Here is a 17,732-nt window from a genome sequence, read left to right on the forward strand (position 1 = left end):
CTGTCTGTCTGTCTGTCTGTCTGTCTGTCTGTCTGTCTGTCTGTCTGTCTCACTCTCCCTCTCTTGCTCTTCCTCTCTCACCCAACCGGTCGAGGCAGATGGCCGCCCACCCAGAGTCTGGTTCTGCTCGAGGTTTCTGCCTGTTAAAAGGAAGTTTTTCCTCACCACTGTCGCCAAGTGCTCATGGGGGAATTGTTGGTTTCTCTGTAGATAAAAGAGCTTGGTCTGTACCAGCTCTATATGATTTGGCGCTATACAAATAAATAAAATTGAATTGAATTGAATACCAACTGAGACCCTCTGTGAGGAGTTTGCAGACCACTTCAGAAGTAAGATTGATAACATCAGATCCAGTCTTTTATCCCATCAGAATGCTGAGGAAACACTGGAGTTTTAACCTGGTTGATGCAAGGGCCCTTGGTCGAGTTTTCTCCCAAGTAAACCCAACAAGACCCAATTCCCACATCACTTTTAAAGACATTTTATGAATTCTTTGAGGAACAGATTTTAAATATAGTCAATTGCTCTCTTCAGACGGGTGTCTTCCCCACTGCCTATAAAACAGCAGTGGTGAAGCCCCTTCTGAAGAAGAGCAATCTAGACCACAACATTTTTAACAACTACAGACCTGTATCCAACTTACCATTTTTAAGTAAAATTTGAGAAAAAGCTGTTTTTAACCTAATAAATTATTTTTTAATGAGATTTAATGAAATTTCAATCTGATTTTAGGACGAACCATAGTACTGAGACAGCACTTTTGAAGATTTTAAATGACACCAGGTGCAATTTAGATAACCAAAAACTGACAGTCTTGGTCTTACTGGATCTTAGCACTGCCTTTGATACAGTAGACCATCACATTTTATTAAACAGACTGAAGCACCTGGTTGGCCTCTCTGGTACTGTTTTTAACTGGTTCCACTCCTATCTCACGGATCGATCATTCTTTGTAAGTATGGATATGTTGTGTTCCTCCAGAACACATGAAATTACATGTGGGGTCCCCCAAGGGTCAATTTTAGGCCCACTTCTTTTTAATCTCTACATGCTTCCCTTGGGGGATGTCATCAGGAGACACGGCATCAGTTTCCACAGTTACGTCGATGATACACAGCTGTACATTGCCGTGTCTCCTGATGACACAGGGCCACTTGATGCCCTTCTGAACTGCATTTTAGATATAAAGTCATGGATGGCAGATAATTTCCTCCAGCTCAACCAGGATAAAACAGAGGTTTTAGTCATCGGTCCTGAAGGCCAGAGAGAGAAACTTTTAGCAAAATTACAAGATTTTAAACCTTCACAATGTGTAAAGAACCTGGGCATTATTTTTGACTTTGAGCTTACTTTTATTCCCCACATAAAAAATATTACGAAGATAGGTTTTTACCATCTTAAGAATATAGCCAGAGTCCGCCCGTTTCTCTCTCAGGCGAGTGCGGAGGTGCTGATGCATGCTCTTATCGCGAGTCATTTAGATTATTGTAATGCCCTGCTCTCTGGTCTTCCTAAAAAGAGCATCAATAGCCTACAATTATTACAGAACTCTGCCGCTCGCGTGCTGACGAGGACGGGCATTTGTTCCTACAAACATACAGTTTGGTGTTGAGTGTCTTTCTCAAGATGTTGAGACGTGAAGTCAGTGGAACCACAAACCCTACAATTACTGGCCGACTCCGTCGACCCCCTGAGCTCAAGAAATACTTAAAACATACAATAATCACACAATCATATTCGACACATAGTGGCTTTAATACAAGGATCAGCACAAGTTAACAACTACATCTGAGTTCTTTACATTTTTCAGCTGTTGTTCAAAGTCATTACAAAAACACAGACACAGATACAAACAGACTTTCCTCCTGCTGGCCACGGTGACCAAATCTGACAGATTAGACGTCCTACATTTCACCGCAGACCAGACTTTTACATATGACACGAATTTTGGACATATTGAGTCCATACATTACAGGGGTGAAAAGGGGCTGACATGTAAGAAAATATAATGACAGAAATATTCGTAACATGTTGGGAAAACTGTTCATATTAAACCGAGTATGGACTATTGCAAAGAAACAGCCAAAAGAAAAGTTGAAGAGGGAAGCGAGGTGAGGAGCACAGGTACTGACTGCTTTCTGTCTGGTCTGTTTGGAACCAGAAAAACACACTTTAAGAATCTTCATGTACGTGTAGAAGATCAGAGATGAAGGACATGAGATTGTGAAAGTTCCATAAATGAGTCCATAGATATTATTGGCTGTTGTGTCAGAGCAGGCCAATTTAATGATGGAGTAGATGTCACAGGACACTCTGTTGATGATGTTCCCACACAGCTGTAAATGCACAATTGAGGATGTCAGAATAGTAGTTGCAAGAAGAGAGTATAACCAACTCAGAGAAATAAGCACAACAACCCTCTTAGTTGTCATACGTGAGTTATACTGTAGAGGATAACAGATCGCCAGATATCTGTCGTAAGACATGATGGCTAAAATGACAAATTCCCCAGTGCCATAAGAGTACAAACAGAAATTCTGCAGGAAGCAAAGTGAAGCAGAAATAGTGTGAACGTCCGAGAGGATCTGAAGCAGGAGGAACGGAAACAAGCCTGAACTCCCATACAGCTCATTGACAAACAGGCTGCACAGGAACAGGTACATGGGCTCATGTAAGCTTCTGTTCAGGCAGATCACCACGATGAGCAACAGGTTGATGCAAACTATAAGAATATATAACAACATGACAATCATGAAGTATAAGTATTTAAGCAGCCCGGTGTCAAAGTAGGCAGCAAGTGTGAAATATGAAACTTGAGTAGAGTTCGTCATGAGTTTCCAATTAGTTCACAACAACTGGACTCTGCACACAAACCAACAGCTTTGTTACATTTTGTTGTAAATTCACTGGGTAGTTATAATGTGTCTGTTCTAAACATCTGCTTGTTCTGCCTCGTGTGCAGCTGAAACATCAAGCACATATTAAACGAATCCAGCAAAATAGTTCTCAGCAGATTCATAATAACAGAGACAGTTCCATCAAACAAGCCCAAACATACCATTTCCCTCCAAAATCAACATAATGCTTTGGTTAAAAATGAAGCTGGTAACCTGGGCATGTACATGGGCTCATGTAAGCTTCTGTTCACACAGATCACCACGATGAGCAACAGGTTGGCACAAACTATTAAAATATATAGCGACATAAGAATGACAAAAAATAGATATTTTAAATGGCCGCTGTCAAAGTAGGCAGTAAATGTGAAGTACGAGAACTGAGTTGAGTTTTCCATCATCCTCCCCATGATTCATAAAGCAACCATAACACTTTGTTTGGTTAGAAGAAATGACACTAATCATATAACATTTCCTCAAATATTTGACTTATCTCACCTAAATCACATCAAGCTCTCATAAATAGACGAAGACAGTAGAAGAAATTCATTTTGTGGAGCAGTCATGACAAACACCTCACACTCACCACTCCGTCATTGGAGAGTCAACAGAACGCTTCAACAACACAATTCATGAACATACGAGTTCTCACATTCATCGTGCGCCTCTCTGTAGTCAAACCACGAATCCCTCCCAACTGAACTGAAACTTTGCTTCTGCTTCTTTAAAACTCTCAAGTCAGAGGACGCCCACAGCAGCAGTGTGACCTCATCATCAAAGGACCGATGATTGATTCTGATTTTCAGTTGATGGAAAACAAACTTCTCCGCACACTCAACGGTAAAAATGTGAAGCTCAAGAAAACAGATGGTTTATTTACTGCATTTACCTTCTTGGCACTTGGCCTGTTAGTTTTGCGTTGACTGGGAAATGTGAACTTAATGTGTTATTATATGTTTTATGGGAGTTGAGTCTTTGAACTCCAGCCACCTTAGTCACTGTCCAGGTCATCAAGCCACTGTCGGCGCTCTTTTCAGCACTTTGTCGCTGTGGATTACTCGTGCCATTATTGTTCCATTTCAGTCACTGTGGATATACGAGCGTCAGTGTCTTAAACTGCATTTTCTAATAATGTCAAAGTGCCCCAAGATGGTGATGCGGGCCACTGAAATATTCACATACTCATGCAAATGTTTAATAATAAAATCCATTTTAAGGAATGATAGGATTTTGTCTACTCAAATGCTGGAGGGCTTTTAGTTTGAAACAGACACAGGAAGGGTTCATGTTAATAGCATAATGCAGTAACGTGAATCTAAGAGAGCAACTAGGAGCAGGTCACAAAATAAGGAGCTGACCAATTAACTTGTCCCATTGCTTGAACAATCTGAGGCCCTTTGAGTCAGCGCCACGCCTTTCACGCCTAGATGGTCGCTTCCTGGCTGCAGCAAAGGACAACACCTTGGAGATGCTGGGGTCTTGCTCTTGACTCTGCTGCAGCTCCTGGGCAGAGAACGTGGATGAAACATCCTCACCACTCGACAGCTGTTGGATGTGTTGTGCCAGACAGAGTGCTCTGGACTCTGCTGCATCAATCCAGTCACAGTGTGCCTGACAAAGAGCTCTGATCTCGGCTGAATCACACGCCACCTTGGGTGATGGATGGTTCCCTGATCTGTAGCTTTGAGACTGGCAGCTGACCCTGAAAACATCCTACACAGAGTCCTCCTCTATCCCGTTAGCTTCCTGAATCAGAGTGGGATATGGTTCCTCCAGCAGCCTCTGACAAATGGGTTTAACGAAAAGGTTGCGACTCAAGGCGTCAGCCACTACATTCCTTTTCCCGGGCAGGTGTTTGAGATCAAAGGAGTTAGATGCAAGTTTAGACACCCGGAGGATTTCACATGCATCAAGCTTTGGCTTTGTTAGAAGATAAGTAAGTGGATTATTATCCATCCAGATGGTGAAGCTACGGCCTTTCAGCCAGTGGCTGAACTTCTCATATACACTCGACTTCAAAGCCATGAACTCCAGTCTATAAGCTGGATATTTCCATTGTGACGCACTGAGAGTCTTGCTTGCAAAAGCAACAGGTCTTGCCTTCAACTCTCCATGTGGCACCTGAGAGAGCACCGCTCCAAGTCCATCCAACAACACATCGACTGAGAGGAGAAATGGCTCGTCAAAGTTCGGATGAGCCAGCACAACACATTCCAACAGCATGGTCTTCAACTGGTCAAAGCGGTTCCACATTCCACTGACCAGTCCGCAGGGGTAAGCTTACAGTAGGCTCCTAGAGGCTCCCTTTCCTTAGGTGACCGTCTCCGTCTCTTCTGTCCAGCTGTAAGTGCAAACAAGGGCTTCGCAATGGAGGAACAGTTTGGGATGAAATGCTGGTAGTAAAATACCATGCCAAGGAATGATTTGATTCTGCGGACAAAAGGCGTGCACTCATCATCCTCCATAAGGTCTCGAACTGTCATCTTGGTGATAACCTCCACTTTGGCAGGGTCGACAGCAACACCCTCGCCATTAATGACATGGCCAAGGAAGGCCAACCTGTTTTTGAAGCAAATGACACTTCTTAGGTGTCAGTTTCAAGTTGTTTTCTCACAACCTTTGAAACACTGTGCGGAGTCTGGACAGGGCCTCATCCTCTGACGGTGCAAATACAAGAAGATCGTCAGATATCACAGGAGTTTTGTGAAGTTCATGTCCCCAAAGATCCCAATCATCATCCTCATAAAGGACGCTGGACTGTTACACAGTCCCTGTGGCATGCGATTATATTCATGCAGTCCAAGGGGAGTTGCGAAAGCAGTGTACTTCTTGTTGTCTTCGTGCATTTGAATGTTGAAGAAGCCAGAAGTGAGGTCCATGGTGCTGAAGAGGCAATTGCCGACAAGAGCAGCCAGACAGTCAGACTGGTGCGGCGAAGGATGGGTATCCTTTAAGGTTTGGGGTTCAACCACCTGAAATCAGTGCAAATCCTCAACCCACCATCTTTCTTCCACACCATCACCAGTGGCAAAGCATACTCACTTGAGGACTTCCTGATAATCCCTCTTTCCTCCATATCAGTCAGTACCTGCCTCAGCTTCTGATAGCGGGCAGGAGAGACTCTCCTGTGTGGTAAGCGAAATTAAAAAGATATAATTTCAACCTGGTTACATGCCACATCCCTCCAACGAATCATTATCATAACTGGGTTTTCCAGCAAGGTTATTACCAATAGATTATTATGCAAATCCTCATTTAACCAGGGAAACCTACTGGTAAAAAAATGGTAAAGCAATAGGGTCTGTGTAACCACCATTTGCTGTTACAACTCATGTTATTAAAGATGTTTGAAAATCCAATAAATATTCGACTTACGAATGAGTGACAACGATGAATAAAATTAGGATAAAACAGGGAAACGAAAATAAAAATGGACAAAACTGCAAAAACGAAAGTGCTTATACAACTGGGAACGCCTCAAAACTCCAACTTAAACAATTACAAGATTCTACAAAAAAAAAAACCTCATTTATCATCCATCACCCAATTGTCTGACCAAGATGTAAACCAACTTCAGTAGACACGACCATAGTCCACTGTCACCTCCAACCTTCAGTATGAGACGTTGCATCATGCTCATGACTTTAAAACCAAAGACCACCCTTGAACGGGATGGTGGGCACTGAGCCAAGGAGTGTACTGTTGTATCACCTTGACTCATTTCTGGAAGTACAGTTATGAAGGTGGCTGAAGTAGTGCCGAGGCTAAAAAATGTGTATGCAATTTCTCAGTTACTGTAGCGAGCCGGACCACTATACTGGCTTTTCCCCCATCATTGGTAAAAACTCCTGTATCCATTGTGCTCGACTATCTTATACTGGAGGCAATGCTTACAATGTAGTTTATCCAAAAGATTAATCAAAAGACTCGCCCCAAGGCCACCAAAATACAAATGACCACTGAGACACGTGACTTTAGTGATGATGGTCTTTGAACAACACTCTTTGTACACTGTGTGCAAAAGTGTTTGATTTGGTGCCCCTTGGGGATGGAATGTGAGTGACACCCCCTCCCCCAGCGTGACCAGCAGGGCTGGCTCTAGCCCTTTGGCTGCCCTAGGCGAGATTGAGTTAGGCGCCCCTCAGCAAAACAATACGTGATGCATGGACAACAAACAGCAGAATAGTTTCAGAACATTTACTTTTTTATTATTTTAAATCATTTATTCCACACTCAAAGTTTCAAAGCATGGATGAACTCCATAAAGTGTAAAGGTGCTCATAAATTAAAGGATATTCAACATGAAATTAAAGTGCTTTTAAGGGCACTGAAAAAACAAGCAAATTATGACTGAAAAGGGTCACCTCTAAAGACTTGTATACAAAATTATAAAGGATATAAACTCGAAAATATTTAACAAATGTAAACTAAAAGAATGGATGAACTCCAGAAACTATACCAACAAAAATGTTCTCAAAGTCACTCTAACGCTTCAACAGGCAAATTATGTCTTGACTGATACACTACACAAGGATATTTAACAAATAATGATTCAAACAATGGATGAAACAAAAAAATGCTCTTATAGTCACTCCAACACTTCAAGAAGCAAATTATGACTTGAAGAATCAACTCTACTACATTGCACATGCAAAAATGCTACAAAGCAAACAATGGCTATATAACAAGGATATTTAAAAAAAACAAAAAAACAAAAACAGTATGTTTATTAAAGTTTTTCTCATATATATGCACATATTCATCCACATACATATATATCACCATTAAGTAAAAGAAACAAACAGAAAAACACAACACAACAAAAACATTTGTGCCTCCTCAACCAAAATACATTGGAGACACATGAACAAAAATCTTCTCAGACAAAACACATATACATACATGTACATCCCATATACATACACAGTGCTCCAGTGCAAGGTTTACCTCAGGCAGTAATCAGCCCTCCTCTTCATCATCTGGCAAAATCATATCCCTGACAAAAACAGTGAATGGTCCCCACACTTCCTCGAACACATCCTGTCTTATATACATTACTTTTTCTAAGGGAAAAGTTGATAACATTTGCCTAACCAACTATGTGATACCTGGTCCGCTAGCCTTCTTCCAATGCAGTTGATCTTTTAGCATGCAGGAGACATAGGTCTATTGTTATTTGTTCACTTTTGGCATATTTGTAGTGTTCTGGGTACAACCCTAAAATAAAAAAATCTAGGATCTAATGGGACTTGGACAAATATTTCTCAGTGCACTTTTTCATTATGGACAATATTTCTGTTATGGACAATATTTCTGTGCAATATAATTATAGACAATATTTCTGTGCAATATAATTATGGAGGGATGGTTTTTAATTACCTCTTATTGTGCAATAACCCCCCCAGCTGCTATAATGTTTCTGTTTCCACAGTTTACATACTGGTTATTCTGTTTTTCTGGTTATTCTGTTTTTGCTTCACTTGCTTCATTTGCTTCATTGCTTTATTCTGTTTTTGTTTCCACTGTTTATATACTGGTTATTCTGTTTTGCACTATTCATTTATTCTGCTGTTTACATTCTGTTTATCTATGCACTCTCTATTGCACTCATTATTATTTAGCTCTTGATTTTTTTTTTTTTTTAGTTATATAGACTATATTTTTAATTTCCATCTCTGTTGTAATCCGGAAGCCAAGCAACGACATTTCGTTGCCAAAATCTCACTGCTGTGTTTTTTTGTGCAATGAGTGAAGGAAGTCTAAGTCTAAGTCTAAGATTTCTTTTATGAGAATTTTTTCCATCGCTTTTTTAACCTCCTCCCAGAAAGGTTTTATCCTACTACACTGCCACATACAATGAATCAATGTCCCCTTCACCTCAGTGCATTTTGTGCATGAATCTGGAACATTACTATTATATTTGTTTAATTTAACAGGGGCAATATATGTTCTCATCAGCCACCAATATTGTAACAATCTGAATCGAGTATTGATTGTTTGAGAATTCAATTCAATATTCCTTTATTCGTCCCTCAAGGGCAATTCCGAAAGAACAAAGGCACTAGCGGAGCTAAACGGCCGCAACGTGTTTCCAGGCTGGTGAGTGCAACGATCCAGTGGGCTTTCATTCATACTAATTCCCATTCCTCTTGTGATATATCTCTTTCAAGGTCTTCTATCCATGCATTCCATTTATAATTAGAATTCTCAGTTGAATTAGACAGTAATAAATTATATATTTATATATTTTATATATTTCTAAGTCAGATTTTGACAGCTTAGTTAGAGCATTATTTTGGCTCGTTCTAATGAAGTTTCTAAGTTGAAGGTATTATCATATTTGTGCTTCATCTCTTCAAATGTCATCAAATGTTCTGTGTTGGGTGGATACAAATCTTGAATTTTTTCTAATCCTTTTGATGCCATTTTTCTAAATATAGCTTCCTCCCTTCCTGGGGCGAAATGTTGATTTTCCCATATAGGGCTGTAATGTGATAGTGAGCAAGGTTCCTTAACAAGTTCCCTCATTTTAAACCACACCTTAATCATGTTTTTAACAATTGGGTTAGTGGATTGCCTAATCAAGTTTCGCGTTGTATCCGAATATAGGTATAAGGGTAGAGGTAGCCGTAAACCTTCCGCTTCCATTTCTTATTTCTCTTGTTATGAATTAAAATTTCAGACCTGAGTTGTACAGCCCAGTAATACAAAAGTATATTTGGACATTTCAGACCCCCTTTGCTGTATGATAAGTGCAACAAGGACATTCAAATCCTAGCACAGTTATTGTTCCATATAAATCTAACAAATAACCTGTTAAGTTTCTGAAAAAAATCATCAGGTGGAGGCAGGGGGATAGTCTGAAACAGATATAGTATTTTAGGAAGTATGATCATTTTTCTTATGTCAATTCTGCCAATCAAGCATATAGGCAGGGTCATCCATCTATTGCTTGATTCCGTTATTTACTCCATTAAAGGTTCGTAATTAGTTTTAAAAATTTTATCTAAATTTGCCACTATCTGTATCCCCAAATATGAGAATTGTTTTACCACTTTAAATTGGGAGGCATCTCTAGTTGGATTCGCATTTCCTTTCTTATCAAGTAATAAAATAGCAGATTTATTGTAATTGATTAAATACCCCAATATATCACCAATCTTTTTTATTAGCTCCAGCAGAGCAGGGATATTTCTGCTGAGGTGTGATATAAACAAAATAATGTCATCCGCATATAGCGACAGTTTGTGTTCTGCTTGTCCAATCGTTATTCCTGCAATCTCCGGGTGTGTCCGCACAGCTATTGCAAATGGTTCGATCACTAGAGTAAATAATAATGGGGATAGTGGACATCCCTGTCGACATCCTCTCTTGATTGCAATCTGTTTACTGTCATCGATTGCTTCGAGTGCTTCCAGGAACATTTCTAATAATGGTTTCAGCAGTTCTGTTTTACATTTTTTATACAAGTCAACAGGGAGTCCATCTGGTCCCACTGTTTTACCAGATTTAATGCCATCAATGGCACCGCCTATCTCCTCCTCCCTGACTTCTGTCTCAATTATTTCTTTATATTCATCAGATATAGTTGGAATATTCAATTTATCCAGGAATGTATTGTGAGCTTGCAGGTCAAACTTGTCTTATGAATCATACAGGTTCTCATAATATTTTCTAAATTCATCTTTTATTTCAACAGGGTCTACTATAGTATCACCGTTATTGTTTATAACTAAAGTTATGGTTCTTTGGGTCTCTAGTTGTTTAATTTGCCAGGCCAAAAGTCTGCTGGGTTTTTCCCCTTGTTCATAAAATGACTGGTTTGGTCAAAGAATATTGGCAACTGCCTTGTCTGCAGTTAATTTGTTATACTCTGCTCTCAGGAACAATAGTTCTTTTTCAGCTACAGGGGTCCATCCATCCATCCATTGTCTTCTGCTTATCCGGGGCCGGGTTGCGGGGGGAGCAGTCTGAGCAGGGACGCCCAGACTTCCCTCTCCCCGGACACTTCCTCCAACTCTTCCGGGGGGATCCCGAGGCGTTCCCAGGCCAGCCGAGTGACGTAGTCACCCCAGCGTGTCCTGGGTCTTCCCCGGAGCCTCCTCCCGGTGGGACATGCCTGGAACACCTCCCTAGGGAGACGTCCAGGGGGCATCCGATAGAGATGCCCGAGCCACCTCAGCTGACTCCTCTCGATGCGGAGGAGCAGCGACTCCCGGGTGACAGAGCTCCTCACCCTATCTCCAAGGGAGCGCCCCGCCACCCTGCGGAGGAAACTCATTTCAGCCGCTTGTATCCGGGACCTCGTTCTTTCGGTCATGACCCAAAGTTCATGACCATAGGTGAGGGTAGGAACGTAGATTGACCGGTAAATCGAGAGCTTCGCCTTTCGGCTCAGCTCCTTCTTTACCACGACAGACCGATACAGCGACCGCATTACTGCAGCCGCTGCACCGATCCGCCTGTCAATCTCACGTTCCATCCTTCCCTCACTCGTGAACAGGATCCCAAGATACTTAAACTCCTCCACTTGAGGCAGGAACTCTCCCCCAACCTGAAGGGAGCAAGCCACCTTTTTCCGGTCGAGAACCATGGCCTCGGACTTGGAGGTGCTAACTCTCATCCCAGCTGCTTCACACTCGGCTGCGAACCGCCCCAGCGCATGCTGAAGGTCCTGGCTCGAGGTAGCCAACAAGACAACATCATCCGTGAAAAGCAGAGAAATCTGCCGGCCCCCGAACCGAACCCCCTCCGGCCCCTGGCTGCGCCTAGAAATCCTGTCCATAAAAATGATGAACAGAACCGGTGACAAAGGGCAGCCCTGCCGGAGTCCAACATGCACCGGGAGCAGGTCCGACTTACTGCCGGCAATGCGGACCAAGCTCCTGCTCTGGTTGTACAGGGACTGTACAGCCCTCAACAGAGGGCCTCCAACCCCATACTCCTGGAGCACCTCCCACAGAATGACGCGAGGGACACGGTCGAATGCCTTCTCCAAGTCCACGAAGCACATGTGGACTGGTTGGGCAAACTCCCATGAACCCTCAAGCACCCTGTGGAGGGTATAGAGCTGGTCCAGTGTTCCACGGCCAGGACGAAAACCGCATTGTTCCTCTTGAATCCGGGGTTCGACTATCGGACGGATTCTCCTCTCCAGTACCCTGGAATAGACTTTACCAGGGAGGCTGAGGAGTGTGATCCCTCGATAGTTGGAACACACCCTCCGGTCCCCCTTTTTAAAAAGAGGGACCACCACCCCAGTCTGCCAGTCCAGAGGCACTGTCCCCGTCTGCCACGCGATGCTGCAGAGGCGTGTCAACCAAGACAGTCCTACAACATCCAGAGACTTGAGGTACTCAGGGCGGATCTCATCCACCCCTGGCGCTTTGCCACCGAGGAGCTTGCAAACTGCCTCAGTGACTTCAGCCCCAGTGATGAATGAATCGACCTCCAAGTCCCCAGTTTCTGCTTCCTCTACGGAAGACATGACAGAGGGATTGAGGAGATCCTCGAAGTATTCCTTCCACCGCCCGACAATATCCCCAGTCGAGGTCAACAGCTCCCCACCTCCACTGTAAACAGTGTTGACAGAAAGCCGCTTCCCCCTCCTGAGGCGCCGAATGGTTTGCCAGAATTTCCTCGAGGCCGACCGGTAGTCCTCCTCCATGGCCTCCCCGAACTCCTCCCAGACCCAAGTTTTTGCTTCTACAACCGCCCGAGCTGCCGCACGCTTGGTCCGCCAGTACCCATCAGCTGCCTCAGGAGTCCTATGAGCCAACCAGGCCCGATAGGACTCCTTCTTCAGCTTGACGGCATCCCTTACTTCCGGTGTCCACCACCGGGTTCGGGGGTTGCCGCCACGACCGACCACCGACTTTACGGCCACAGCCATGGACGGCTGCATCAACAATGGAAGTGGAGAACATGGTCCATTCGGACTCAATGTCTCCAACCTCCCTCGGGATCTGGTTGAAGCTCTCCCGGAGGTGGGAGTTGAAAACTTCCCTGACAGCGGGTTCCGCCAGACGTTCTCAACAGACCCTCACGGTACGTTTGGGTCTGCCAAGTCTGTCCCGCTTCTTCCCCTGCCAGCGAATCCAACTCACCACCAGGTGGTGATCAGTTGACAGCTCAGCCCCTCTCTTTACCCGAGTGTCCAAGACATACCGCCGAAGGTCAGATGATACGACTACAAAGTCGATCATTGACCTCCGGCCTAGGGTGTCCTGGTGCCACGTGCACTGATGGACACCCTTATGCTTGAACATGGTGTTCGTTATGGACAAACTGTGACTAGCACAGAAATCCAATAACAGAACACCACTCGGGTTCAGATCGGGGAGGCCGTTCCTCCCAATCACTCCCCTCCAGGTGTCACTGTCACTGCCCACGTGAGCACTGAAGTCTCCCAGCAGAACAATGGAGTCCCCGGTTGGAGCACTTTCCAGTACCCCTCCCAGGGACTCCAAGAAGGCCGGGTACTCTACGCTACTGTTCGGCCCGTAGGCCGAAACAATAGTGAGAGACCTATCCTCAACCCGAAGGCGCAGGGAAGCGACCCTCTCGCTCAGCGGGGAGAACTCCAACACATGGCGGCTGAGCTGGGGGGCTATAAGCAAGCCCACACCAGCTCGCCGCCTCTCACCGCAGGCAACTCCAGAGTAGAAGAGAGTCCAGCCTCTCTCAAGGAGTTGGGTTCCAGAGCCCAGACTGTGCGTGGAGGTGAGCCCGACTATCTCTAGCCGGTACCGCTCAACCTCCCGCACTAGCTCAGGCTCTTTCCCCCACAGTGAGGTGACATTCCATGTCCCCATAGCCAGAGTCGTTGTCCAGGGTTTGGGTCGTCGGGGCCCCCGCCCACGACTGCTACCCATTCCACATAGCACCGGCCCCTTCTGATCCTTCCTGCGGGTGGTGGGCCTACGGGAAGGCGGGCCCACGTCGCTCCTTCGGGCTGTGCCCGGCCGGGTCCCGTGGGCAAAGACCTGGCCACCAGGTGCTCGCCTGCGAGCCCCAACCCCAGGCCTGGCTCCAGGGCGGGGCCCCGGTGACGCCAATCCGGGCGACGTACGCTTCCTTGCTTTAATTTCTTTCATAGGGGCTTCTTGAACTGCTCTTAGTCTGACCCGTCACCTAGAACCTGTTTGCCTTGGGAGACCCTACCAGGGGCATTAAGCCCCGGACAACATAGCCTCTAGGATCATTCGGGTACTCAAACTCCTCCACCACGATAAGGTGGCAGTTCAAGGAGGAGTACAGGGGTTCGATTCCTAAATACCTCTTCTTGTAGAATTTGTATTCTAGACTCTAATTGCTGTCTTTTCTGGCGTGCTTTTCTCGATTTGTATGAAGTATAACTAATTATGTGTCCCCTTAAGAAGGCCTTGAAAGCATCCCATTTAATACCTGCCGTTGTTTGTGTTGTGTTATCTCTAAAATAATTATCTATTTCTTTCTCAACATATTTAACAAATTCTTCATCTTACAGCCATTTCTGATTCTGACACCATCTACATCATCAGTTAAGTTCTTCCCCTTGAGGCATTCACAAAATACACCGCTTAGTCCCTTTAACAGAAATGGAGTGTCTGAGAAGATTAACACATTTAAACACTTGAACATACTACAGTATGAACCCACAGAACTATGGTTCGGAAATCAATCCCTTTCTCCCAGATAAATGGTACCCCCCTGCTTATTACTTCCAGCTTCTGTTGTGGACAGATCTCTAGATCAATCCACTCAGCCTTCTCTAAGATTGTTCTAAACGAAATAAATGAACAAAAAAAAAAGACAATAAAGTTACATAACCCTTCTTGCTCCATGCTACACTGTTTAGAAATAAACGCCCTGAGTTTTCCAGTAAGAGCTTTTAACCTTAAAGCATATAAAGGAGCCTGCTAAGGAGTAAAAATAGATAGATAAATAAAAATGAGGCTAATGCTTGATTAAGGCCACGCCAGAGCAATATAAATTGTATGACTTTATAAACATAGAGTCACTTTTACCCTGTAAACACCATCACATCAACTGTGATGCAAAGAGAGACACTCGCTTTTGCACCCTTTAAGTAAATAAAATACAATGGCTAGTTGCCAATCCAGCAAAATTACCTGCTGTCACATTGCTGATATTGCACAGCTTTTAACATTAAAACATGTGAAAGAAAACTGCAATGGGTGCAAAAATAATAATATTATTATTACTAATAAAATAAATGTAAAAATAGAAATGAAGTGGCAAAGCTTCCATGTTAGCATCAGCCTCTTTAGTAACTTTTTGCTCCATGCATGTTTCGATTGTGTCGGTGTTTTCCCCCTCGTCTTTCCAGCGTTTGGCATAACTCTAACGAGAGAAATCCCCCTACACTTTCTGGAGTGGGGTCAATAATATTCTTAGGATTTATACAGGATTGTAGCAGAGCTGGGTTGAGCATGACTGTCTACCTTGTGGCCACAACTGGAAGTCATAACAAGGATATTTAACAAATTGGATTAACTCAATAAACTGTGCAAAAACACTCTTAAAACACATAGTAAGGACACTTAGAGCAAATTATGACCAAGACCCATCAACTGGATTAACTATACCCTCTACAAACAAAAGTGCTTTTATGGATACTAAATGTACCACTACAAAATGAAAAGATTTAAGTTCTTATAGTTTTGTCCCTATCTCAAACAATAAAAGATGAGTAGTTGTTTCTGGCATTTCTGTTCACCTTCAAAATTGACGCAGCATTAAAATTTGACTCGTGTGGACTACCCAATAGCAAATTCGAATTCAAATTGGATTGTGGAAGTTGTGGAATAAGCCAAGGAGTCCACTGCCCAGAGCCATGGCTAAACTCAGATGCAGTAACCTGTTTATGCTGGCAAAAATAGAGTTCATGTTCATGTATCTGAAACATCCTATGTGGAAGAGATAATTAAAATGAATGTTTCAATGCAACCTCTCTGACAGCCTGCACTATTCAAAGCATACGTTATCCAGATACTTGTCTTATGACATTTACATCTACATCAGTTATCAGTGAAGTTATGTTAGCTAACTATATGTAGCACGTTAGCAAAGTAACAGTCGCTAGCTAGTCATAGCTTAGTGACAGCAATGAAACGTCCAATATTAGGTGACGCACAATACTAACTTTATTTCGTTTGACACTTTAATGGCCGAGATGAGACACCTTACCTCTATATTTGGCTTTCTTTTATCTTCTTACTTTTTCCGTTTTCGACCCTGTGCACCAGAGAGTTTAGACTGCTTAATTTTGGGAATCAACCTAGGTGGTGAAGCTTGATCAAGGCAGCAGCTGAGCACTTGCCTAAAGTCACGCAATGCAACTAGAGCGCGCACACGAACTACCCCCGCCCCCAAATAATGTGCAGTGACAATTAGATTTGCGGCTGACGGGCACCCTACAATAGTCATGTTTAATAAACCTGTTTTATTTTGCTTGTTGTTCTAATTCCATGAGTAATGGTTAAGGGCGACAAAAAGCAAGGGCGACACTAGAGGGTGTGTTGAGTTTCTTTCTCAAGATGTTGATACGTGAAGCCAGTGGAACCACAAACCCTACAATTACTGGCCGACTCCGTCGACCCCCTGGTCTAAAGAAATACTTAAAACATACAATAATCACACAATCATATTCGACACATAGTGGCTTTAATACAAGGATCAGCACAAGTTAACAACTACATCTGAGTTCTGTACATTTTTCAGCTGCTGTTCAAAGTCATTACAAAAACACAGACACAGATACAAACAGACTTTCCTCCTGCTGGCCACGGTGACCAAATCTGACAGATTAGACGTCCTACATTTCACCGCAGACCAGACTTTTACATATGATACGAATTTTGGACATATTGAGTCCATACATTACAGGGGTGAAAAGGGGCTGACATGTAAGAAAGTATAATGACAGAAATACTCGTAACATGTTGGGTAAACCGTTCATGTTAAACCGACTCTGGACTATTTCAAAGAAAGCCCCAACAGAAAAGTTGAAGAGGGAAGTGAGGTGAGGAGCACAGGTACTGACTGCTTTCTGTCTGGTCTGTTTGGAACCAGAAAAACACACTTTAAGAATCTTCATGTACGTGTAGAAGATCAGAGATGAAGGACATGAGATTGTGAAAGTGGCGTAAATGAGTCCATAGATGTTAATAACTGTTGTGTCAGAGCAGGCCAATTTAATGATGGAGTAGTTGTCACAGTACACTTTGTTGATGATGTTCCCACACAGCTGTAAAGGCACAATTAAGGATATCAGAACAGTAATTGCAAGAAGAGAGTATAACCAACTCAGAGAAATAAGCACAACAACCCTCTTAGTTGTCATATATGAGTTATACTGCAGAGGATAACAGATCGCCAGATATCTGTCGTAAGACATGATGGCTAAATTGGCAAATTCCCCAGCGCCATAAGAAAATAAACAGTAAATCTGCAGGAAGCAAAATGAAGCAGAAACAGTGTGAACGTCCGAGAGGATCTGAAGCAGGAGGAACGGAAACAAGCCTGAACTCCCATACAGCTCATTGACAAACAGGCTGCACAGGAACAGGTACATGGGCTCATGTAAGCTTCTGTTCAGGCAGATCACCACGATGAGCAACAGGTTGGCACAAACTATTAAAATATATAGCGACATAAGAATGACAAAAAATAGATATTTTAAATGGCCACTGTCAAAGTAGGCAGTAAATGTAAAGTACGAGAACTGAGTTGAGTTTTCCATCATCCTCCCCATGACTCATAAAGCAACCATAACACTTTGTGTGGTTAGAAGAAATGACACTAATCATATAACATTTCCTCAAATATTTGACT

At 43.3% G+C, this 17,732-nt stretch overlaps 3 protein-coding genes across 3 annotated transcripts in view; all 3 read right to left on the bottom strand.

Annotated features, from left to right (window-relative positions):
* Positions 1–17,732, bottom strand: part of spcs2 (signal peptidase complex subunit 2) — a 308,748-nt gene that overhangs the window by 240,416 nt on the left and 50,600 nt on the right. The gene's annotated exons all lie outside the window — the stretch shown is intronic.
* Positions 1,022–3,292, bottom strand: LOC139335967 (olfactory receptor 11A1-like). Its single transcript, XM_070969750.1, has 3 exons — positions 3,133–3,292; positions 2,029–2,671; positions 1,022–1,136 (listed from the first exon to the last, which is right to left on the bottom strand). The coding sequence occupies exons 1-3, from the start codon at positions 3,290–3,292 to the stop codon at positions 1,022–1,024; spliced, it is 918 nt and encodes a 305-aa protein (XP_070825851.1).
* LOC139336798 (olfactory receptor 11A1-like) lies at positions 16,714–17,643 on the bottom strand. The gene has a single exon (XM_070971038.1). The coding sequence runs from the start codon at positions 17,641–17,643 to the stop codon at positions 16,714–16,716; it is 930 nt and encodes a 309-aa protein (XP_070827139.1).

Source organism: Chaetodon trifascialis, chromosome 9, assembly GCF_039877785.1.
Source record: "Chaetodon trifascialis isolate fChaTrf1 chromosome 9, fChaTrf1.hap1, whole genome shotgun sequence".
Classification (NCBI taxonomy): domain Eukaryota; kingdom Metazoa; phylum Chordata; class Actinopteri; order Chaetodontiformes; family Chaetodontidae; genus Chaetodon; species Chaetodon trifascialis.

Excerpts from the sequence above, each read along its gene's own strand:
- LOC139335967 (XM_070969750.1), bottom strand. The coding sequence starts at position 3,292 with ATGGAAAACTCAACTCAGTTCTCGTACTTCACATTTACTGCCTACTTT. Across the intron at positions 2,672-3,132 it reads CTGTGTGAACAGAAGCTTAC|ATGAGCCCATGTACCTGTTC; the intron begins ATGAGCCCATGT and ends ACAGAAGCTTAC. Across the intron at positions 1,137-2,028 it reads ATGAACAGTTTTCCCAACAT|GAGACACGGCAATGTACAGC; the intron begins GTTACGAATATT and ends CTGTGTCATCAG.
- LOC139336798 (XM_070971038.1), bottom strand. The coding sequence starts at position 17,643 with ATGATGGAAAACTCAACTCAGTTCTCGTACTTTACATTTACTGCCTAC.